Below are 25,575 nucleotides of genomic sequence, written 5' to 3'. Positions count from 1 at the left end.
AACTGTTTCACCTGGAAGCGGGTGTTTATTATTAAATAATTTCTGGTTTCAGTCACTCAGATTACAAAGCCCGGGCTCTGTGTGAACTTTTTTCTGTGTGTGCACAGTATACTTGAATAGTTTGTAACTTCCTGGAGGCAAAAGCAGATTTCACTTACAAAGTAATGTTATTGTTGTATACAGTTTTTATCAAACAAGTCAAATGAAGGCGTATTTTTTCAGAAATTCACGTTCAAATATTGCTAAGACCAGAGCTCTTTCTGCTGTTTCCCAGTCTGAATGAAAAGCTGTTGTTACTCTGTTGCAAATTTACTTGTCAAAACTAGTGGTTTCAACTAATGGTTTCTATAGCTACTCTATTATTTGATGGAGGGCTTGTAAGCTCACAATAAAGTAACTGACGTAGTCTAGAAGACTTAACTGCAGAAGGAACCTAGAAAGTCACCTGTAACTATATATAAAATCTATTTGAATGGTGTTGGGACTAGTATTTCTGTTTATAATTGCTATTTATACTATATTTGCATTATTTCGAGCCGCCTGCCCCAATTAATTCTGTTCTTCTTTCTTAAACTATTCAGGTTTTTTTATATAGTTGATTGTTCCGTTACTTCAGTTGCAATTATTTTCCACATGGGTTTGTCAAGTATACAAACATTTGGAAATAAGTCCCAGGACAGACTCAATTTTGTTTGTCGCAATGCCTATGCGTAATGTGACTGGCCTTATGTTTAGGAAGTGGAGTCAGCCCAAAATCTCAGTAATTTAGGTTACATGCTCACTTCCCTCTGCCTTGCTGCCTGCCCCACCCATCAAAGAATGATGTATTTGTCATCTTGAAGTATTATTGAGTGCTTGTCCAGGTAATTAAAAAAAAATAAAATTGAGTTGTTTTTAATTTGTATTGATATAAGAATCAGACAAGTCAGAGTGTAGATTTTAAAGTTTTCTTTAGAAATTAATTGAAAGAGAGAAGTTGGTAGTGAGGCAGAACTGTACTTGGCTACTTCAGGGATTATAAATGGGGCCTGAAACTAAGATGAGTTAGGTACAAAGTGCATCTCTTTCTTGCTTTGGTTAAATGTTTATTTGAAATACGTGTCAATTATTGTTATAGAATGACAGACTTTGCTTAGTCTTTGCTTTTTTTTCTATTCCTAGACTGCCTTAGCGGCTACTCAGTGCAAGCAGCCACATACTTTGCACATTTGCTTTGATGGGTACTGTGGCAGACTCAGAGCTGGACATATAATATTAGTGCACAAAATTAATATTGCTTTTTCCCACCATTTCTTTAGTATGCTTGAGGCATTCATTACAAGACCTTGAAGTCTCCCACTTTCCCAGTGTGCAATGAATCTTTCTTGTTGCAGTTTTTGATATAGCCAGGCTTTGGAAACAAAAAAATACTTGAAAATAAGCGACTGAAACCCTTCTGCATCTCAAGCCAGAGGAGCCCTTTGGTAGTTTGTAACTCATAAAATGCAACAGTCTTGTGTTCCTCCAAATTTGAGGAATGTATGGAACCGTATAACTGACTTAACATCTTAAAAAGCATTTTAACATAATTTCATGATTTTGGCTACCTTTTTGCTTCAGTTGTGTCTAGTGTGCTTCTCTGTCCAGAAAGACTGATCAGAGGACTCACATTTTGTTTGCTACTTTTCTATAAATGGTTTTACACAATCTTTCTGCTACTCCAGTTGTAAAGTGAAGATGAGGTGCTATTAGCTCACTGATCATAGTTTAAGGCTACATCCCCATGTATTTCTTTATGTGTGATCTTCATTTGGCTAAATGTCCCTGTCGGTGAACCAAGTTTCATAGTGGTATTATCTACCACTTACACGTGGAATTGATGTTCAGTTTTTTAAATGTAAAAGTTAAATATTCCACTGGACATGTGGGGTGATTTGCTCAAATATTTGAGTATGTGCTTTTGGGGAAAACATAAGAAATCTTGCTTCCTCAAAGCAGCTAGCTATTGCGAAGGCTAAAATGTCTACATTTTAGTATTTGTTATTATGTTTCAGCAATTGAGCCCTAAACCAAAGCACATACAGTTATAATTAACAATTTTTTAGGAGTGGTAGATTTAGATTACAGGTTTTGAGGATTATATTCCAGATCTAACAAAATATCAGTAACAAAGCATATGTGCAGATCAGCAAATTGCATCTGCCTTTATCTTTCAAGTTCAATTGATATAGAATGTTTCTAAATTAATTTTTTTTTAACAGAAATTTTTTCCTTTTGTCCTAAATAGGCATTGCTGGCTTTGGGCATCAGTCAGTCTGCAAGGACGCCTGACCCTAGTCATCCGTAAGCTTTTTGAGTAAATAATGATTTTGGTAATTATATGTAGGAGTAACATCAGTTCTTGTTTGTGGGTCACATTGTTCTTTTTAATCCGCTGGTTTGTATCGTTTGTATGATTTTCTGAAATTGTTTGAGAGTGTGTGATATTAATATTTTTTTTTTACTGTAGTAAAGTCCTCAGTGTCTTCACAGGAGCTAATATTGCTACGTAAATAGCTTGTTTTAAAACAGATTAGGAAAATAGCTGTGCTTGATATCCTTCTGTGTACTAGATTTCCAGGTGGCTTTTTTTTTTCCCCTTGAATTAAGTTGGTTTTAGCAGTTTTGTGTTGAGTAGATGCCCAGTTGTATTTAAGGCATGTAAAAATTAGTGCAAAAAATTGAGATATGGTTGGAGAGATATAGACTCTCATTTTCCTAAACTACTTTCTTTGTTTCCATCTAGGTATGGTTTCACAAACATGCGCTATATTGCCTCCCTGATTAGTGGGGTTGGCATTTTTATGATGGGTGCAGGACTTTCTTGGTATCATGGGATCATAGGTTTACTCCACCCTCATCCTATAGAATCTCTTCTCTGGGTAAGCTAATCTTGTTTAATATTGTATCTTAACATTGATGACTTAATAGAAAATAACAGCACAGTCTGAAATTCACACTCTGAGTCATAGAGTCATTAAGGTTGGAAAAGAACTCTGAGATCGTCAAGTCAACACCACCATGTCTGCTAAACCATGTTCCAAACTGCCACATCTGCACAGTTTTTGAATACCTTCAGGGATGGTGCATCCGCCACTTCAGTGGGCAGCCTGTTCCAATGCTTCACTGCTCTTTCAGTACAGAAATTTTTCTTAATATCCAGTCCGAACTTCCCCTGGTACAACTTAAGGCCATTTCTTCTCATCCTATCATGTTTTACTGGGAGAAGAGACTAACACTCACAGCAGTTTGAATCCTAACACAATTAACTCAAACCATCCTTAATGCAAATGTTTTAAGAAAAAATAATGTTAAACTATAGCTGATCTTGCAGCAAAATGAGCTTTAAACCCTGCATCTTCCTTTCTTATCTCTTGAGAGGTCCTCCTTTCCTGTATTGCCATATATTGCATAATTCAAATACTGTTGGTGGGCTTCTGTTTAGGGACAACTACAAGGCTCAGTGGGAAATGGGGTTCTGGAATGCTGCATTTGGATAGTCTGTGGAGAAGAGATCTGTATAAATATGCATATAACATAATAATCAAAACCTTTTTTTTCACACAGGCATACTGCATTTTAGCTGGGTCATTGGTATCTGAAGGAGGTATGCAGTTTCAAAAAATATTTCTATATAAGTATTTGTTATTTCTAAGAGTACAATGTGATTGCAGTAATAATTGATCCTTGCTTACACAGTAAAGTTTTGAGCGCTGTTGCAAATACTTGTGTCATAAACAAACAAAAAAAATAGTGGGAATTTTTTTTCTTATCTGTCTGTATAATAAGAAGTTGAAGAACATATCATTGAGAAAGTATATATAAAATCTCCTTTTGGTGTTAAACTATCAATGGACATAACTGTTCCAGTTTCTGTTGGAGATGTATGTAGAAAAGAAGGTAACTTTTTGCTTAGTAATTTTTCAAAGTATCAGTAAACAGAGCTTTTTGATGACCTGTTGCTATGTTATAAAAAAAAAATTCCCTCTTTTCAAAGCAGAAACAAATCCTTCTGCCTCTAAACATTTTCAGTAACTACTTTGGTGTTGTTTCAGCTACCCTTCTTGTTGCTATAAATGAAATTCGCAGGAGTGCTCGAGCCAAGGGTCTGTCATTTTATCAATATGGTATGTGTCGTTATAGCAATAAGGTATGTGGTTATTTAAAACAGAATCTATTTACCTGTACTTGCATAATAATAGAAACAATTTTGTCTGTTTTCCTTTCCCTCTTGCTTTGTTCATCTGTTTTCTGTTCTAGTGGCAAATACATTTTGCACATTAGTGTGAAAAGCAGTTGATTTAAGTAACAGTACTTAACATACTTTTACTAAACTACTTGCGTTTATCAGGATAAATGTCCCTTTAAACTTCTCAAACATTTTGGAGGAGATTCTTTAGTTGTCATTAATGAATGCTTTCAGAAGTATGTGCATGTTCAAAATTCAGTTTACGCTATATATACTTACAGAATTTTTTATCTTAAGTTGCTGCTGGTACTGTGCTTTAAATACTGTGCATAATGTGGTAAAGCTAAGCTTTCCAAAGCAATATAATTTTTTTGTTGTTGTTGTGTACACAGTTGTACAGAGTCGTGATCCTAGTACAAATGTGGTGTTACTGGAGGATGCTGCAGCAGTTCTGAGTGTGGCCGTAGCTGCTACCTGCATGGGTTTGACTTCTTTAACAGGTAAAATTCTGTCTCATACTGAGGCAAGCAGGATGTGAATTTCCTTCTGTGCATGAAATGACCACAGAGCATTTCAGTTATTTGGGTTGACTTAAATACATCTCTACTCTTTTTCTGATACTTGTACTATGTAAACTTCTAGAATTTTATGCTGTTCTCTGATCTGATTTCTAGTAGTTTGAGTTGAAACTATTGAAAATTAGAAAAACTTGTTTTTTTCTTGTGTCTGTTATTGGTGAGGTTAAGCTTGGAAGAGTACATGCAGATAGATCAAACTTCCTTTTGTCATACAAATTAAGGTATTTTTACTAAAGGTAGAATCATAGAATCACTAGGTTGGAAAGGACCCACTGGATCATCAAGTCCAAACATTCCTATCAGTCACTAAACCATGCCCCTTGGCACTTAATCCATCCTTCTTTTAAACACCTCCAGGGAAGGTGACTCAACCACCTCCATGGGCAGCCTGTTCCAGTGCCCAATGACCTTTTCCGTGAAAAAATTTTTCCTGGTGTCAAGCCTGAACCTCCCCTGGCGGAGCTTGAGGCCATTCCCTCTTGAGGCCATTCCCTCTTGTTCTGTGCCCTGTCACTTGGGAGAAGAGGCCAACGCCCTCTTCTCCACAACCTCCTTTCAGGTAGTTGTAGAGAGCAATGAGGTCTCCCCTCAGCCTCCTCTTCTCCAGGCTAAACAAGCCCAGCTTTCTCAGCCGCTCCTCGTAAGACTTGTTCTCCAGCCCAGATACATTTATTGTAGTCAGTTATGTAAATCACTTTGTGCCATGGTGGGATAACATCATTTGAGCTTCCTTGTTCAGTGGTGTGCATCTCCATCTGCATGTAGGAGGATTTAAGAGAGCAGTTCCTTCCTTCGTTTTTATATGCAATGGTATTAGTTTTATGTTCAGATTACAACAGCTGCTCCTGAACAGTGTGGCAAGCCTAATTCATGTAGTTAGGATGATCTGTATGGCAGCTGATTTGAAGTCTGTCTTTGCTGCACAGTTGCATTTTCTAAAGAGGGAAGATTATTTATTTTTCCCTTTTTATGCAGACTTTGAGTTTTCAATTGTTTAAAACCAAATGTGTGTTTTGTTTGTTTGTGGCTTCTAATGAGTAAAATTTCATAGGTTTTTATTCCATTTCTAATTTCCTTCATGAATTTAAAAGTATATTACTGCTTCTACAAATCTGAATATAAACAAATGTTTGTTTTTAAAACTCATTATGTAACTACTGTATTCAAGAAATGGTTAATACTTGCAATTTTGATTTATTGATAAAAGAACAGACTATTGTGCTACTCCCTGTGTTTAGGTGAATGTAATTTTATATTAATAAAAGTGTAACTATACACAGAAACCCAAATAGCTGCCTAGAGTTTACTCATTTATTAGTCCTGCAGGAAGCAGGAGGGACTTGAGACTTTATCTTATGATAACTTGTTTTCTTCCAGCTTCATCTTGTTCCTCACTAAGTAAGAATTGCCAATGCATTAAAAGCGTCCCAAAATCCAAATCAAACAAAAATGCCACCAAAAAGCAAAACCTAAAAAAACTGAAAAAAACCCCCCATAAACTTTGTACATCTTTCGGTGTGAAATCTGAATTATCTGCTATGTTTCAGAAGTGCTCTCTGAAACTAATTTGACATGTCTTGTTTAGGAAACCCTTATTATGACAGTGTGGGGTCTCTAGGTGTTGGAACTTTGTTAGGAACTGTGTCAGCATTTCTAATCTACACTAACACTGAAGCCCTGCTGGGACGATCCATTCAACCTGAACAACTGCAGCGACTCACTGAGCTACTAGAAAGTGATCCTGTTGTAAGGTAAGAACCTTTTCCTCTACTAAGAACAACAAAGAGCAGGAAAATAACTCGCAAAAACCAGTTTGAACACTTTAAATGAGCTAAAACTTGTGAGATTGATTGATTAATTTTAGGGTCGATTCTTTCATATTGAGATTTTAGAGTCTTAATTATTGCTAACTTCTATGCTAAGAATTTCAAGAAGTGAATACTCGTACACCTCAGATGTCTTACAGCTGAAATAAAATTGCAAATATGTTCTAATAGTTACATTATTTATGGGAGTTGACAATGACTTAATGAGAAAGCCATTACAAGCTTGAAACTATTTTCAAATGCATGAAATGCAAGCACTGAAATGATACTGTAATGTTGCTTTTATAGTTTATTAACACTTAGATATCTATTTACATTTTGTTACTGTTAATATTCAGTGTCTGGAGTTCTATAGTATTTGGCAGTGAAGAGCTGCAGTAGTAATATGATGTAAAAGCTTCTACGTTTTAGATGCTTACAGGATGAACTCAAATGCTAATTTCCTCTTTGGAAATCTGCATTTTGCAGAGAAATAAACATATAGCTCATCATAGTTCTGAAATCTTGCTTAAATGTTTTTCAAGGAACTATTTTAGCTGACTGTAAACCTTGATTTAGGAGCAGCCCCCTTTTTGTTTATTTGTTAATCTGTGTTCAGGAATGTATTTCTATGTAAATCAGCTGGAATATTTTAGTGCTTGCTTTTTCTTCCTAGTGAAAAAAAATAAGTCGATTAGTTAACACCAGAATGCTTGAAAGAAGCTAAGTGCTGCATTATCTCAGTTGAAAGCAAGAGGTCTGAGCAACATTCCTTTCATTCCCAAAGCTAAACAAGATTCATATTTGGAATAGGATTGTGTTAGAATTTTCATGTCAGTTACTAAACTCAGTTAAAGTATTTGTGGTGGCCCTGGATTAGTCTGAATGGTGCAGCATGTGCCAATAGTGGTGTGTCACAGCAGGTAAGTTCATGTGGTTATTTGTATAGGACTTCTGTAGTTCTTTTTTTCTGAAGTGCACAGGTAGCCTTTGCTTGTCTCAGGCTGGAATAATAAAATTTCTCCTATGCCAAGCGCAGTTTTATTTTGTAGATGGCTATAACCTGTCAGCAGAGCAGACTCAGTTAATCTCCTTTTTCCTGTAGACAATTTTTAAACAAGAAATAACAATTTTAAAAAAGCACAAAACATAAAAAAGAGTGAAGAGTTGAAAAGAAAGTGCGTGTTTCTTTCAAGGTTAGAAGTACCTGTTAAGTACCTGTTTAGGTACTTCTTACATATGCTTTAGTACATGTTTAGGTACTTCTCACAATCCTATTTGTAGGAGCTTCTGTATTCACTTTGTCTTGGGTGATCTCTTTCTTAGATCCATTACATTATGCAGTTCCTTGTAGTGCACACTTCGTCTTTGACCAAGTGCTTCTTGTAACAGCCCTAATATCTTGAGCTTGGTTAATTTACATCTTCTAATAAAACACCTGATCTTCGTTTCAGAATTCTCTGAGATGTAAATGTATATACCCTTGCTTGTAACCAAGTGTAATTCAGGGAAAAAAATACTCTTAATTTTTTTCTTATGCCAGCCGTTGGTTAGTTAGGATTTTTGGTTTGCTTGTTTTCAACTTCTTCTTGTGAAATGAGACAGTCTTTTATCATCAAGTATTTCTTCAAAGGGCTACTTGTACATTTTCATCACTATAGCCGTGGGCTTTTAAGACTTTCAGCATTTTGTTGCATTTTAAAACTCTAATTTGCTTAAATGGGGTTGTGTAGCAGTATGTCCTACTCTTACTTTTTTTTTCTGCTGACACCAAATGTGAAAATCTCTCCAACTGTGACTGAGATGTGTTTTTATTTCATGTTTTCAGGGTCTTCGTCTGTAAAACTGCACCTCATAGCAAGCCTTTTTGTAGTTGCTGCTTCCCAGAACAGTCTTCCCTTATTCTTTTAGGGAGAATTTGCAATCTTTCTTTTCAGGTGTGTTCTGCCAAGTATGAAAGGACATATGTATATTAGAGAATGTAAGCATATACTAGGAGTATTTATCAGAAAGTATTTTAGATGCAAACTGACCAAAGGATGCAGAGGTTCTCATTTCTGCCTCCTATCATCACTACCACCTTTATAACTTAATATTCCAGCAGTAGCTTGCCTGAACATCACGCTTTGCTAATAGCTATCGAGAATTTGATTTATCAGACAAATATTTTTTATGCTGTACTAAAATATATAATCTTTTTCAGCTATTTTTTTTTTACCAGGTAATGGAATGACTTGAATTAATGCTCTTAATATTATTTTTTTCCCACCTTTTTCTCTATTTTTTACTTGGATTGTCAGGTGAAGTTGTATTTAGTTAAATGGTTTGCTTCACTTCTCATTCTTAAATTTTGACACTGTTTTTAATCTTCTCTTTTTCTTATTTCTCATCAGTATTGCAGGATGAAAATTAATTGGCTTTTGAAGTTGTTTGTAGTTATTTTTACTCTTGAATGCGAGTTATGAAGCCTACTGAATTAAAAGCTTTTTTTCTTTTAAACGTCCAGTTTGCTTCTCTGCTACTAATAGAGAAATGCTTTGTTGGAATAATACATTTTTGCTTTTTTAGATTAAGAAAACAATGCCTAGTGCATGCTCCTGCCTATTCTGTATCATTAGTAATGGTTTTAGTGTTTTCGTCTAGTAGCAGACTTTTTTTCTAGGTTATCCTTTGTTTCTGCTGTACTTAAAAAGAAGTTGGTTTGTATCACAGACCATACCATTTTTTAATGACTCTCCTATCGGCTTGCTGGACTTCGTAATTTCTTTTTTAGGCTTATGGATATTTATTTCCCTTTTAATTTTGCTTGGTATTTTCTAGTTGTAGCCCTTATTTTAGTCGTGATTCAGAATGGGCTTTCAATCAGAGATACTCTCAGCTGGAAAATGATTTGATTTTATTTTTTGCTACACAAATTTCGTTTCTTAACTCTAATTCACACCTTTGGGATGCCTAGATTTTTCTTGTGCTAAGCTTGACTGAAGTCTAGGAAATTAGGCTTTTGGAAAGGTGAAATAAAATGTATGCTGTGGTACAGACTGTCCTTATTCTGTTCTTATGGAGTGTAATGGCAGATCCCTAGACATAAGCTATTCTTAGTGACAGTTTCTTTAATTTTTACTTCATTGTAATAGCTGTTGGATAGTTGTGCTGCTGTGGTGCTGGAAAATCTGTCATTGTGGTATGAAGGGAAAAAAAAAAAAAGCATTACAGCTGATGACTGAAAACCAATAGTTTGACATCCTCTTGAGAAATTTTTCTTTAGTGTGAAACTTGCTCTTTTCCATAGTTTGAATTAATGATGTCTGCTAGCCATCCAGAAGCTTCTGTAAGCAAGCTTTGTAGATTAAATTATAGCATGCACATTTGTGTTTTTGAACTATTAGTGATTTTTCTCATCCTGACTTGCTCTCTTATCTTTGCTGAACAGATTATAACCAGTAAGGTAGACTTTTTTTTCCTTCACATTTGCATTCCACTGAATTTCATTATCAAGTTACTGCTTAATGAGAATCTCAAATATCTCTTGTTATCTTCTTGCTTAGCTCTGATAGGCACTTGATATATCTTCAACATATTTGAATCACATGGGTTCAAATTCTCTTCAATAACTCTCATCAAACCACATCCGTTATCTTAAATACCCTCTTGTGTAAGGAGGTAGTTTGTTGCCAGTTAGGTTATTGCAGTTAATACTGTTTGGATTTGGTAGCTTCCCACAGAATAGCTGTGTAAATTCTGTTGGAGTTGGAAATTCTTTATTGCTACCAGTAAGCTGATAGTTCTTCTAATCTGCTTATGTGTTTACTAAGAAGGTTTTTTTGGTGTCTCTATATTTAGTTCATGTTATATTTCTTTTTTTTTAATGTGCTTACATTTCCTGCACCTTGAACATTACAAGAAATGTTCCATAAAATTTTCCTTTGACTGTTCATTTTAAATTTCCTGTTCTTTGTTGGCTGCTCACTCCAGTGGGCTTATTCCAAAACCTATGCCTTCTGCTTTCTTCCTACACCCCCTGTGAAGCTAATTCTAATCTATAAACAGTCAGATGAGAAGAAACATTTCTAGTTGGGGAAAGTACATTTGTTTAAGACAAAGGGCATGCTAAATATAAAAAGGCTGTGAAACTGCATAATTTAGGGTGAATGAGGGTAAAAAAGGTTTAGTACTTTCCATCAAGCAAGCTTTATTGTTGAGTCTAAATTTTGTGTTAGAATTTCAAAAAATTGTCAAGATTGCATTTTTTTCTTAATAAAACCAAGGTCTTTGGAGTATTTTATAGTTGACCTCAGATACTCCTTTTGCTTTGGAAATGTCAGAAGAAAAAATTTCAGAAATTTGAAACTTCCTTGTGATTTATGTCGCATATTCTAGTCCTCACTGTTTTTCTTGCCTTGATATAGAAAAATGTGGAAGCTTACTCTGCAGTGGCAATTTTGAATTCTACTTGGCTTTAAATATAAACAAAGTTTGTGTTAATGTAATTAGAAAAAAATAGAGTTTACTGTATTACTTCCTATATTATTATCCCTGAAAAATTGGGTTTTTTGTTTATTATGTATGCTCACATATCACTAAGTTTGTCTAACAACCTGGAACAAACTATGCCATAGAAATACAAGTTTTCAAAGGATGAAAAATGTAAACATTTTGCAACTTCCGTGTTCTAGTGTCTGTTAGGAACCTTTAATTCACCATTTACAAATAGCTGTGTTATTAGTCATGATCAATAATACAGTACTATCAAAAAAAATAGTTCCAAACACAGTATCTGTAACTTTTTTTTTATATCAATGTAACTTTGAATAGAAAATTCTCCAAAATGTCATGCCTTTAGAAATTGTAGTTATCTAGGAAAGGACACTTCTATAATTACGATGTGCGCTTTCAGTAATGGTCAATAAATTAGTGCTACTTATCTCAGAATTGAGAGTACTTAAATAGTGTTAAGTAGAGTCATATATATGTATATGCACAAAAACTTTTGTGCAATAGCAAATAAACGCAACTTTAAAGTTTAACTTGGAATAGGAGAGTTATTGCTTTTTATGGAGTTTTTTATACTATTAGTCTAGCTCTAAATCTGTGATGTTCTTGTGGTCACTCTTCTATATTTTAGTCAAAAGCAATGCTCATTTTAAATTGCACCATCATTTTAATGTGATGATGTTGTTAACATCAGTATTCAAACTAGCTAGGTGTTTGTTTTATTTTGTTATACATTTTCATTAAAAATTATGTGTTTCAGAGCAATTCATGATGTTAAAGCCACAGACATGGGAATGAGCAAAGTGAGATTCAAGGCAGAAGTAGACTTTGACGGACGAGTTGTAACTCGTTCTTACCTGGAAAAACAAGACATTGAACAGCTGCTGCAAGTATGTTTAAAAAATTATTTTGTAACTTCCCATATTTGATATTTACTTTCCAATTTCAAGTATGTCTAAACCCAGGATTTTCAAGTCGGTGAGATACATTCTACTTCTTCATTTTGAAGGCTTGCAGATGTTCTTACTTTGTGTCGGTGTGTTAAATATCTGTACATTTAATGATACTGTGTGCTGCTGAAATACTTGCCTTCTGGGTTGAGTAGGGCCTGGGTAGGAGAGCAGGTATTTTTTATTCAGTTCTTTTGTTAGAAAATTGAGATTTATCCAAAATAATTTTGATGAGAACATAATTTTTGCAATAAATTTTTTGTGATCACAGGATTTCTAGTTAAAACTGGAAGCCCGTCATCTGAGAATAACCATCTGTTTTGGCTGAGCTGTTTGCCTCTCACACTGAAGATGCAGTGTTATGGTTTATAGATTCTGCCAATGAGACTAGGCTTGCATATAAATTGCTTGCATCACATGTCTTAGCATTTTGTCAGTGTTTAACAATTAGCCACCCTTAACTGTCCGACTTTGATTTTAACATTGTTCACATTAGCTTTTCTTAGTTCCTCTCTTCAGAACAGAAAGGCAAAACTGCTTTCAGCAAAAAACAAAGCTATGAAATCTGAAGTAAAGAACAGTTTCTTTTTTGCTACCCTTTCAGACTGAAAAGTAGGTGTCAGGTGTCTGTCCATTAAACATAACCTAGAAGTTATCAAGAGTTTACATTTAAATTACTGTAAGTTTTTAAACCATTGATGTTTCAATGTTTACAAATGCCCTTTTATGTCAAAATAAGAAAGTATGTATATTGTATATGTAGTACAGTGATATGTTAATGTATTGGATTTCTATTTTAATATGTTTTTGAGAGGAAGAGTGCTATGAACTTTTTATATCTGAGACACTGCAGGTTTGCTTGGTGTTATATTGCTAGGTCTTAGTTACTTTGCTTTTGCAGCTGTTTAGTGTGCTACTTTTCTTTTCAAAGGCTTTGTTAGCTTTTGTTGTTTACCCATGATTCCCTTTCACGATTGCATACAACTTTAACTGTTTTTTCCAACTGGTATTGTTGGGAAAGTTCTTCCTGACTATTTCTAAGTTGGCAACTGTTTCTTACACAGACCATTTAGTTTCATGTAGTAACCTTGTGTCAGCTATAAAACTGTTGTTGAAGGGTAGCTGCTTTCAGAAGCAGGACTCAGCCACCTGAAGTCAAGTGCAGATGTAGTGCTTGCCTTTGGCTCTATAATTTTTTATATAATTAGCTAGTTCAACTATTGATACTGTATTATCAACATTACTCTTTCTATAGTTGTGAAATATTTGTTAAAGTGCTGTCATTCAGGTTAATCTCGTTTCTTTTTCTTGTAGACATGCCATGATTGTAGTTATAGATTATTATGGTGGGAATATCATTTAAGCTCATGCAATTACATTATTCCTCTTCAGTTTTAGAGAAATGGTGGGGTGAAGGAAAGTGATGTTTTGTTGTACTTATATACACAAGAAGAATTAGCTATTTAATGATTGCTTTATCTGTTAGTAATAAGCTGTTTGTCCTAAGCATACTGCAGCTGTATCACCTAACCTATGGCTGAGATACTGCAGGGCAAATGGCTTCTGGCCAGCTTGGCGTGAGACCTCCTAAGGAAGGCTCACAGCAATGCTATAGTACCTACTCTCGTGCTTCTGATGTCTCTGCTTTTTTGGAGAGAGGAGTGTAGCATCCTGTCTTCCTTAATCTCAATTCCTTCAGTCTTGCATTCTGTGGGTCTCCTAGTCTGAGTTCTGTCAACTGCCTTGTAAGTTTTTGATATTATACAGGAGCTGTTTTTACAGCAGCGTTCATAGTAATCCTTGTGGATTTTCAGATGAGGTAGCAACGTGGTGCCCAGGGTACCAGCATAATGGAATAGCAAGAATGTATGAAAATGAGGAAAGAATACACAGGTGTATCCTGCTCTGTCTTGCTGAGAGCAAGGGCTACCCCAGAAACTTTGAGAAAATGATTGAAATCCCCTAAACTTATTTGGAAAATAAAGGAGGAAATGTATTGAAGTTAGAAGAAGGTTTTATATCAAGTGTAGGTGTAATGATAAGCCAGCTGTTTTCGTTTAATAGATGCTGCTCTTCTGTGTCTGAAACTTAAAAACAGATGACATTTTGAAAGGAAATGGCAAAAGCTGAAAAATGTTTGGTTGTTCTGTGTTGTCCCCCACCCCCAAACTTGAAATGTGTCAGGACCCTTAGTCATGTTATTCCTTTCTTTTCTTTTCCATATCTCAGCCTCTTAAATTTGATTTCTTCCTAGGAAATTCAACAAGTGAAAACCCTTGAAGAGTTAGAAGCATTCATGCTTAAGCATGGTGAGAATATTATTGACACATTGGGAGCTGAAGTAGACAGACTTGAGAAGGACCTAAAGGTAAAATTTAGTTGCTTATTAGGCAGTGCTTATTCTGTGATATATTTTAAACTTACCACTGCATCTACTTTTTGTTTTGTGAATATGGGAATGGGGATGAAGTTGATAATCCCAATGCAGATTTTCTTGCTGTAGAACTAACTAATTCCTGAGCAGCAGCAAACCTTTACTTTGCCATTGATCCATTTATTTTTTATTTCGTTCAGTTTTATACCACTGTTGAACAATATTTTTGTGAATGAGACCCGATTGTGTCTTTGTTACTGTATTCTCAGAATGTCAGCTTATTTGCAGGCTGTGAATTCTGTTTCGGTTGTGAAGAAGCAAGTTTTAAATATATTTATATTCTGGTACTTAGCATTGGATCAAATGTATTGGTATGTGATGAGGGCTTTACTCAACATTTTTGCTCTTGTCAAAGTAGTACCATGTTTACTTCTTTTATAAGCCTGTCGTATCTTTCTTGTCATTTTTTTCCGATTCTGTGATTAAATATCCTTTGGTTGATGCAACTAAGGATTGCTTCCATTTTTGATTTTATAATTATATTATGGCTATTAATCTTACCTTTTCTGACATGGATATAGAATTATGAATATGCTGCCTGCCAGACACATACAATCCTGTCATGACTGTCTTTCTTGGTCATCAGGAGATACTGCTCAAAAGCATGCCTGTCCTTGTTTAATATATTTGATAAATATATTTCTGTTTCTGTCCTTAGAGGTATGTTGTTTAAAAATCAAAATACTGGTTTTGAGTTTAATAGCACCAGCAGATCCAGTTCTTCATGGTTTTTGAGGTGTAGGGTCATGACAACTTTATGAACATGAGTATTGTTTTTTAGTACAAGCAGGGATTTCAGCGATTGTGTTGCTGTTGAATGTGCTTTATTAAATATGCTAGTCAGTTTTGTCTGTTGGATGACTTTGAAATTGGTGACTTTCAGTAAACCTCTAATGGACTATACAGTTCATGTAGCGACTATTACATATTTCTACAATATCAGAACATGCATATTTCTTAATAGAAACTATTTTGAATATTTATTAATAGCTTCAGTGGCATAGAACGAATTAGTTCAGCAATCTTATCCATTATTCAGGAAAGCATCTGTTAAAACTTTTTTAAAGTGAGATAGATAGGTAGGTATACGTTTATTTGGACAGTTTTATATAAAAACTAACTCCCTTTTCAAAATCAAGCGAGCTGTGTCATGCCTTATAAAGCATAAGAAGTACTTTTTCTATGATGCTGAAAAGTATTTGTGAAATAAGAAGTTGACTTAGCTTCAAATAATTGCTTGTAGTATCATCAGTGCTTGTTGAAGCTATTCCGCATTTCAGTGTAGTTCCTGTGTTAAAATAGTCCCTTTGTTACCAGAAAAGGGTACTTGTTGTATGTTTGCCTGCTGGCAAACCTGCTGGTTTGTATCCACGTGCAAAAATGTGCTTGAATATTTCCAGTAATTTATTTTAAAACCATTTATTTCAGCAACGAAATCCTGATGTCCGTCATGTGGATTTGGAGATACTATAGACTTGGCAGAAGAAATCTTCAGGTTGCTACCATTTTGGGAAGAAGTCGCATAAAGGACTGAAAAGCTTCTGAAATTGCAGTGATCTCAGTACCATACCTCGCTTACTTTTGATGTAGCCTTCCTGGAGTGTTAGCACTGCTTCTGTTTCTAGAAGAGCATCGGAATTGCAGACAGAAATTTCCATGGCAAAATCAATTTAAAAAAACTACGTAACTAAAATTCCACAGGAGAGTCTGTCAGAGTGTATTTACTGCAATTCAGAACTTAAGACTTGAGATTTAGTTAGGCATATGTAGCTGCCTGAAAATACACAACATGCCTAGTTTTTCCATGTGTCCCTTTGCAGTCAGTTTGCACTTCTTTAGTTTCTTTCAAGATATCATTAAAGGTTCTTGGGAGATATTAAGATTAACTAGGAAGAGTTTGTTCCAGTGGAACCTGCCAACCTTAAACTAATTGTAATATTTCAACTCTGTAATTGTTTCACAGTTTTTCTTCTGTATGAGATAAATTCTTTCAAACAGGTGCTGGCCTTCTCTCAAGTACCATGACCTGGAAAAACCTGCTTTTTGCAATTGTAATAATTACCAGCCACACTTCAGAAAAGTAATATTTTTCTCCTCAGTGGAGTCAGCTGTGTGTGGTTAGCCAGAGTATGTTAAGTTACTGTGAACAAATTACTGTAGATATTTTAGTGAACTTCCTCTGTTTGAATTTGTTCTTCCCTGTCCCCCCTGCCTCTACTTTGACACTTTTTCTCTTATTTGTAAGTATCTTCAGATGTAATCTGGGAGCCATTTATGGTAGTGCTTATTAAAAATTGCCTGACATTTTTGGCTTTTTTTTAAAATTTTAATAGACTGTATTGCCAGATATGGTCTTTGCTAGAAGGTTTAAGAGGTGTAGTTGCAAGTTACTAGAGAAACAAATGTATTAGAACTATTTATAATTTAATGAATACATTGTATTTTTAATTTATTTACTTCTAGGCTTTATCTGTTATCTGAATTCTAAACCACTTTGTGTTTTTGTCAGTGGTCCTCATCAATCCTGAGATAAGCACCTAGAGCTTATAACTTTGAAATGTGCAATTCTAGCATTGTATGTAATCAATCGGAAGGCTTTCTGCAGTAGGCACCCAAGGTGTACCAGATTCTTTGAGATCCGGTCTTTAATAAGACCTTGAATACTGATTGTGCAAGTTGAAATATAAGTGAAATTACTGCATATAAATAACTCTGAGGAAAATCCCTTATGCACTTTAATATGTTTCAGCAAAACAGGAATTGCACACGGGTGAAAGGTGGTAATAAGACTCTTGTAGTGACTCAGATGTTCAGTAATGAATAACTTGCTGAAAGGAGAAATGGTGATATGAAACACAAGTCTTCAAAAATCAATTTAGGATTAAATTATAAGCATTGCAGCAAATAATAATTGTGGAGACCAATACATCCAGATTTGACTAAAAGCTTTATAGAATGCTTTTTTCCTATTAAATGTCACTTATCAGTGAATTATGAGAATTTAAAATAGCATACCTTTTGAGAACTGCAAAGCAATTCACATGCTGGTCATTTTAAGTAGAAAAACATTCCAGAGTTTAGTTAGAGACAGGACTTTGCATACAGTAATTGTGAGTGAAGGGATCTCTTTGGTACCTTTGTTGATAATCCCTCTTCACTGGTGGCTTCACTGTAGAATATTATTTTATTATGGCAAATCCAAAAGAAGACTTACTTTATCTGGTTTTCTTCTATTGTAGAACTAGTTAGTATATTTAAGCCTGATGAAATGCAGTTTAAAAATAATTTGGAATTGTGCTGTATTAGGTAAATAGAGGTATTTTAGCACATGGTATTATTATTTACCTTTCTCCTCACCCTTTCATATAAACTTGAGCTCATCTCAGTCTGCACTCTGTTGATGTTAGTCTTATTCATGAAGAGCACTGGAATCTGATAATGCAAAGCCTCCTTCCATTTATATGGATCTTGAATTTGAATAAACCTGTTATTCCAGAAATCTTAAAAACCTGAAGAGAAGTAAAACTGGTAAAATATTCTTACTGGAGAAGTCAGCAAAGACAACCACTGTGATTCAGGTGGTTTGTATGCTTTAATTACTGGTGAATCAGTAGTGTAGGTGTGTACTCTGCAGGGCAGAAATTTCACTGAGAGGTTAGTAAATGTTATCTTGATACTGACGTGTTCCAATATCTTGTTTAAGAGGAGCCATGAGTTTATATTCCTACAGGATATCTGCTCCAAAACCCCGTAAAAATGCTTTCTTTTTCATCAGAACTATAATTCTTATGAATTCTGATAGTAATTTCCTTATCAGAGTCAGAAGCATTGCCATCCACACACCTTCTGTTTGTATTCTAAGATAAAAAATCAGATCCTTGTCTCCCAGTTATGTTGTTGATTATAGCATCACAATATCTTAAATTTAAGAAGCTAGAACATGAATGTTTTTGGGTACCTAATCACACTGGTCGTTTATAAAAATGGAACTGGGCCCTCAAAGTACACAACTGTTGTGTACCACAAAAAGAGACAGGCAGACTGATTTCAGCAGTACCATGTAAGTTTATATGTCTTGCAATTGGATGGAAGTATTGATTCATTGAGCCTATATGGTTGGAAAGGAAAAGTAATTTCAAGCTGTTACATTTTAATATATATTATAGTTTCGAGATTGCTATAGTTTTGACATTTTTTTTAACTGCCTTTTTTTTTTTAACTGTTTTCATCGTCTAACACTTGAGGTGATGTGGGTCCAGTACTTCATTTACTTTTGGTTTAGTGTTTTTGTGGAAAATGTTTAGCTAATGCATTTACATGATAGAATCCTCAGAATTAAAGAAAACTTATAAAGTGTGGAGGAGTGCATTTTTCTTTATCACTAATGCAATTACATAATGTTCCTCTTAGATTGATTTTAAGGAAAAGGATTGTAAGGAGAAGTGAGGATTTAACTAACAATAGAGTTGTATTCTAGGATTTTTTCAATTATAGTGTATTCTTTTAAAATAATTTTTTTTTGTAGACTGGCCTTGCAAGTTCTATTTTTTTTTCAAATTGTGTTCAAAGTACTACTGCCCTTTGCTTTGTGTAGGATTGCTTATGTGTTACACAGTGTCTCATAATTCTGTCAGACTTGCAGTGTTTGAAAAAATTGCCCTACTGTTCCAGTATACTGAGTGATCTTGATGTATTTTAAGCCAAGGTTGGCTGAAAACTAATAATAACAACGTGTTTTCATGTAGAATTCCTTTTTCTGTAAAAGATACATTCACTTCAGAATTTTATTTCCCCCATGAATTGATTTCAAGTCTAAACTGTCTCCTTTATACACTGCAGAATTTGATATTTGCTATTGTCTCCCTCTACTTTTCCACTTTCTAAACCATTTATTAAGCATATTGTAGTAGTGGCCTACTGTTATTACAGAGACTGCTGTGTGTTCTGGTCTAGAAGTAGCAGGGACTGAGGAAACAGGAAAACATATTTTTAAGGACAAGTTGCATCCTTTATCCTCTGTGACTTAAGCTGAAGGTTTTTTAGCCTCTGATGTTCTCTTCTGTGGAATTCCCACACAAATATTATTTTTTTAATAACTTTTAGAGGTTGAAGCCATTATGAGCATCTTCTGTTTTTAATAGCAGGGCCAGATGCTACTCTTGCTCACTGGATTTTGTACTGTCCTACTTGTTCATTAACAGTTGACAATAGTGATTGCTGTTCTGAAAGCTACAAATCATGTTAGCCAAAATTACCAGACTTTTCTGATTCTGTCAGGTGTGCAGTTTTTTCAGCTGTATCTGGAGACTCAGTTTTTATTGAGATTTTTGCTGTGCCACCTTTGGTAAATGGAAGTACGGGGGAGAGTTTTAGATATGTCTTGTATAGGTGATACACTGATTGCAATTCTGCATTTTCCTTATTTGTTATAATTGTAGCTGACTTATCTTTTTTCCACGAAAAAGAAAAAAATATGCATTATGGAAGTACCTCTGCTAATGTTGAGTGCATCAAATACAGGCTTCCTGCAAAGAATTTTAGGCTTTTGTGTACTGAAAATATGGCAATTTTTGAAAATTCTCATTTAAGTAATCTTTTTTTAAAGTTGATTTAGATGTGTTGCTTAGAAAAGAATCCACAGTGGCATATTGTTTAAGATTTGAAAGAGAAGTATTTTGTTTCATCATTGTATATTCTAAAGATATTTTGGCTTGATTGAATAGAACAATTGATTAATATTGACTCTGTACAAAAACTGAACTTCTTTGCGTGCCTAAGGCTTACATTGCACAAGTGAATATAAAATGATGATGTGCTCTTTTTCTTTTAGCTTAAGTGGTTTGCTGCTTCTGTTCTTATTGTTAGCTCTGAATAGAGAATATAACATTTCTTCTGCAGTTTACGTGCTTAATTTAAAGTAAAGGAGAAGTCGAGGTGTACCATTTTTTTTTTGTAGAGGGATTGTGTAGCTTAAATGGATCACTTTTCCTTTCTTGTTAGTGAGACTCAAGTAATAAAGATCAGAAGTAGACTATATCTATACTATGTGTAAAAAGTAGCGGAAATCGAAGCTTTAAAGCACAATAGTCAGATTTTTGAAATGTGTGTCCTTTGAGGAAAATAAAACATTACAGGAGCTCTGAGTGGTTGTATGGACGACAGAAACTGCAGTCGATCAGGTTTTGCTGAAGCAAAAGAAGAGACACTATAACAAAGTGTATGGTAAAAAGAAAAGAATACACGGAAGAAAAAACTCTAAGATGTTGAGCACTTGGGAACAGGAAAAGATGAACACAGTCTAAAAAATGTCACCAAAAAAAGGAAATGGTAATTGGAGAGGAAAAGAACAGGAAGAAATTGTATTTGATTAGAAGGCATAGAACTGTGTAGTACAATATACTCTTTCTTTTGGCAATATTCAGATATTTGGGAGATTCTTCCCTCCCACCCCCAGCAAAAACTTACATTTTTTTTTGTTTTTCCTGTAGTGAAAATCGGTTCCTCTATTTAACTGTTTCCTGGTATGGTATTCCTGCAGCTATAAACCTTTTTGCCTTCTGAAAACTTAGTCTTCTTGCTAAGGGTGATGGTGTAATCTCAGTCTGGAGCTATGTTGGTGAAGTATATACTTCGTTAGTGGAGGGTGAGTAATTTTAATTGTGGAAGCTAGAGCTGGAGTGAATTAAAGAGAACATGAATTGATTCTTTCAGCCAGAAAATGATCAAAGCACCATACTGAAGGTGTTACAGGGGAAAAAAAAGCATGGTGTTCTAAGGTCTGCAGAATTCTTGCAATGGACTGTAATCATTGGTGAATATGGTATTAAATATTTTTCAAGTTGCTTAAATGTCTGTGGATAAGCAAAATTTCTAGTTAAATAATCACATTCTGAAAAGCAGTTAAACAAAACATCCAAAATGTAATGTCAAAAGGATGTACTTTTTTTTCTAAATACCACAGACTGATCCTATAACAGATTATAGTAGATAGGCAGAAAATTGTCATTCTATCCTATATTACAGGAAGCTTTTGAGGACAGTTCTGTGTAAATCAAATCCACCAATTAAAATTAAAGGTCTTGGTTACTTTTTGGAAGTGTTACATGAACAGGAAGCATGGTCAAATTTTTGCATTGCCAGCATTTATAGTGCTGTTATGGGGAGAAGACGTCTGTTAAAATAGGGAAGTAGAACTCCATACTCACAGATACGTTTAATTTTTGTAACCTAAATTTAGACTTGTTCTGGTTCCATCTGGGAAAAGGTCAACTCTCTGATTTTAGAGGGGAAAAAGATATATTTCACAAGAAGCTGAGAAGGGGCACAGCTGGGGCAGTAACCCAAACCAGCCAAAGGGGTATGCAATACTATGATGTCATGCTCAGGATGTAAGTGTGTAGCTGGCTGGGGGCAGAGTGCATAAGGCTCAGTTTTGCAGTGTGGGGTGGTTTGCAGTCTTGTTTTTCGTGGCTGGGTTTTGCAGTGGGTTGGGTGCTGTGGAGCACCGCTGGGGGTTTTGGATTGGGAACACGCACAGTTGGTTCTCTGGTGGTAAGAAATTTTCATTGTGTATCATCTGTTTGATATTCTTTTACTGTTGTTGTATTTTCTCTTCCTGTGCTCCTCTGTTAAACTGGGGTTTTTTTATCCCAACCCATGAGTTGTACCTTTTCCTTTTTGATTCCCCTCCTTACACTTCCCATGCTCCAGTGGGATGAGCAAGCAGGCACCCTGGTTCTTTGCCAGCTTAGGGGCTAAACCATGACAGATGGTATTTAAAACTTTTGAAGTTGTGATCAGCTGCTTCAAGTCTGAAGACAGAAGAAGAAAAAATGTATGTGATGTATAAATGATGTAATATAAAGCTTTTTTTTGTAAGTTTCTCTTGAGATTAAAGATGCTAAAGACCTGCGTGATAAGTATTTGAAAAATGTCTAAAGGATTTGGTAAGCATTTTGGCTACTGCCTATATTGTATTAAATCTGGAAGTTAATGGTGAAGATTTTTCACTTTCAAAGGACAATCTCAAAGCTGAAACATGTTTTTCCATGCAGCCTTTTAAATGCATCCTCACCCCCGTGCTTTTTGGCTTTTTCATTATCTGTCTTGGTCACTTTGTATTAGTATGGGTAAGTAATTTTCATTTGTAAAGTGTAGACATTTAAATATTTCTCTGCGTATGTTCTTTATTTTGTAATTATACTTGCATTCTGTCCTTCCTGTAAAATGTCTGAAAGTTGTGATTATTCAGTAGAATGTTACATAGCTGGTAAAGGTTGTATTACGTTAATTCAAGAAATTGTATATGTTTTGTAAGGTCAAGCAGTAACACTTGCTTTAGGCAGTTGATGATTTGTTAATTTTCTGAATTCAAAACGCATATAAACAGTATTTTATGGATGCAAAACAACAGTTATATCCATCTATTGTGCTAGTTATTCAATTTGCCTTTGAGATGTTGACAGTACACACACTGTTAAATAGCATGCATGTGGTACATGAGCAACCTGCTGAGAATAGCCAGACCATATATATTAGTACTTCACGATTCCCTGGCAACTGTGCCTTTTGTCCTATTCACCCCCACCCCAAAGAGTGCGCTTCCTTCCCAGTATGGAATAAGCTCTTTCTGCCTGGCTTTGAGGCCCCACTGGCACTGTCTCCAGTTTGGACCACCAGTCATGGTCCAGATATAAGGATGATGGGAAGAAAGGTAATAAGACAGATAGGTTGCATGTCTGTGTATGGTCAAGGGTATAGAGAATTTCTTGAAGAGGTTGGGTTTATGTATTAGATTATTATAATAACTATAGTTTGACAATCCTAGCAAAGTAGTCCAAGCCTCTTAAGAAGTTGCCAGGAATCATTCACTTGAAATTAGTCAGCTTAGAAAGGATTTAACATGCTATCTGGTTAATTAAAGTGCCATTTTTTTATTACTAGTATTCATGAAAACTGATGATTTATCCAGTTATGGGAATAACTACTAATTTGGCTAGAAAAAAAATTGAATGTGGTTGGAAAGAAGAGACAAGAATGCAGGAAGTCTGGGCAATAGAGAGACTTGAAAAACTGGAGGTTTTGTCTGTATGGTATCAGATATCAGAGAAAAGTTGACTAAGCAACATTTTCAGGCAAGATTCTAGATATTCAGCATATGTCTTGATTGATGCTTTCATAGTTGATTTCATAGTTAAGAGACTCGCTTTCTCAAGGGATTTTCTTGCAGGTACACTGGACAGGAACGTGTGGTGGTCAGATTGCAAAAGACACATTCAACCACGTTATTTTTGGGTGGTGATACCATTGCCAGCAGGTTTGGTCGTTGTTGGGTTTGGGTTTGTATTTTAAATAAACCAAATGACACAAAATCTGCCTGAGCAGTGAAGTAACAGACTTCAGAACCTTTTCTGTTTGAGGTCAAGTCCAAATATTGGGCTGTCCTTTGGGCTACATGAATAACCACATGGATGGTCACAGCCCCTTTGAAAGAGGGAGCAAAACGTAACCTGGAATACTTCAAAATCCTTTATTTGCCATTAGTGGCATTTGTTGAAGGGCCATTCTGAAATGATTGTGTTAAATGGTTGGTAGTCGATTGAAGTGGAAACCTTGCAGTCAGCTGGATGGCTGGTTGGAGATGATCACGAATCAAGAACCAATTTTGTCTGTATCTTTTGTGATATTTTATGGGGGACTGCACTGAACTATCATGGAAAGTCAACCTTCCTTTCAATATCTGAACTAAAATTTTTTCAAAACTTTAGGAACATAATTTATTCCTTCACACAAATCAGCCATGCTCGGCCTCTAGAAGATCAGTTGTACTGACTTACACAAGTTCTCTAGTGATCTTTTTTTAAATTTTTTTTTTTTATTTGGACTCCTTCAGTTCTGGTGCTGAATTGGGACTTAGTATTTTCTAATAGGATTTTTTGTAGGCCCACTTTCCCACAAATGAGGTGGCTCAAATGTTATTCAGGCCTCTGGTGTAAATGAATATTCAGTGCTTTAGAGAATTTTTTTCCCCAGAAATACTGATTGAACTGTAGTTTATTACAGGCTGCTCTGGATACCCAAAGCATTAAGTTTAGGGAAAAAAAAAATGTTTTTTTTTAAAGCAAGGTGTGGTAATAAAGAAAATCTGTCTTGCAAGAATATATGCACATACAAATATATTCTTATGTGAACTTGTGTCTCTGCATGTTGATGATGTGATTGAGAGCAGCCCTTCTGATATGAACTTGGGGGCACTAGTTGATGAGAAGCTTGACATGAGCCACCAATGCGCACTTACAGCCCAGAAGGCCAACGGTATCCTGGGCTGCATCAGAAGAAGCGTGGCCAGCAGGTTGAGGGAGGTGATTCTGCCCCTCCACTCCACTCTCATGAGACCCTGCTAGAAGTACGGTCTCCAGTTCTGGAATCCCCAACATAAGGATATGGAACTGCTGGAACGGGTCCAGAGGAGGGCTACAAAGATGATTAGAGGGCTGGAGCACCTCTGCCATGATGACAGGCTGAGAGAGTTGGGGTTGTTCAGCCTGGAGAAGAAAAGGTTCCAGGGAGACCTTAGAGCATCTTCCAGTGCCTGAAGGGGCTACAAGAAAGCTGGGGAGGGACTTTTTACAAGGGCAGGTAGTGATAGGATGAGGGGGAATGTCTTTAAACTGGACGGGGGAGGATTTGGACTAGACATTTGGAGGAAATTCTTCACTATGAGGGTTGTAAGGCACTGGCACAGGTTGCCCAGGGAAGCTGTGGCTGCCTCATCCCTGGAGGTGTTTAAGGCCAGGTTGGATGGGGCCTTGAGCAGCCTGATCTAGTGGGAAGCGTCCCTGCCCATGGCAAGGGGATTGGAATTAGATTATCTTTAAGGTCTCTTTCAACCCAAACCGTTCTGTGTTGTAATTGTATGTAAGTGTCTTTGTAGGTTTGTACTTTTTCATTGCTGTGTTTCTTTTGAAAGAACTGGTATCTTAGCAAAACCAAAAATTTAAATACTGTGGAAGAAGGTTCTAATGAATTTGGACAAATTTGGAACTTTAATGATAGGGAGAAGTTTCAGTGAGGCTGTGGCTTTGAGAAGACCCAATTTATATTCTGCCCT

General features: G+C 35.6%; 1 protein-coding gene across 2 annotated transcripts in view; it reads left to right on the top strand.

Annotated features, from left to right (window-relative positions):
* SLC30A9 (solute carrier family 30 member 9) overlaps window positions 1-18,965 on the top strand; it is a 39,594-nt gene extending 20,629 nt beyond the window's left edge. The window contains exons 10-18 of one of the 2 annotated variants that reach the window (XM_069856124.1): window positions 2,267-2,322; window positions 2,765-2,900; window positions 3,586-3,625; window positions 4,074-4,145; window positions 4,600-4,707; window positions 6,371-6,536; window positions 11,842-11,971; window positions 14,286-14,399; window positions 15,894-18,965. In XM_069856124.1, coding sequence (XP_069712225.1) covers window positions 2,267-2,322; window positions 2,765-2,900; window positions 3,586-3,625; window positions 4,074-4,145; window positions 4,600-4,707; window positions 6,371-6,536; window positions 11,842-11,971; window positions 14,286-14,399; window positions 15,894-15,938 — 867 coding nt within the window. In that variant the 3' untranslated portion in view covers window positions 15,939-18,965. The remainder of the gene's footprint in view (window positions 1-2,266; window positions 2,323-2,764; window positions 2,901-3,585; window positions 3,626-4,073; window positions 4,146-4,599; window positions 4,708-6,370; window positions 6,537-11,841; window positions 11,972-14,285; window positions 14,400-15,893) is intronic. The other variant, XR_011337379.1, reaches the window with a different exon arrangement.
* The last annotated feature ends 6,610 nt before the right edge of the window (window positions 18,966-25,575 follow it).

This window comes from Phaenicophaeus curvirostris, chromosome 4, assembly GCF_032191515.1.
Source record: "Phaenicophaeus curvirostris isolate KB17595 chromosome 4, BPBGC_Pcur_1.0, whole genome shotgun sequence".
Taxonomy (NCBI): domain Eukaryota; kingdom Metazoa; phylum Chordata; class Aves; order Cuculiformes; family Cuculidae; genus Phaenicophaeus; species Phaenicophaeus curvirostris.
This window is presented reverse-complemented; position numbering and strand designations above follow the sequence as displayed.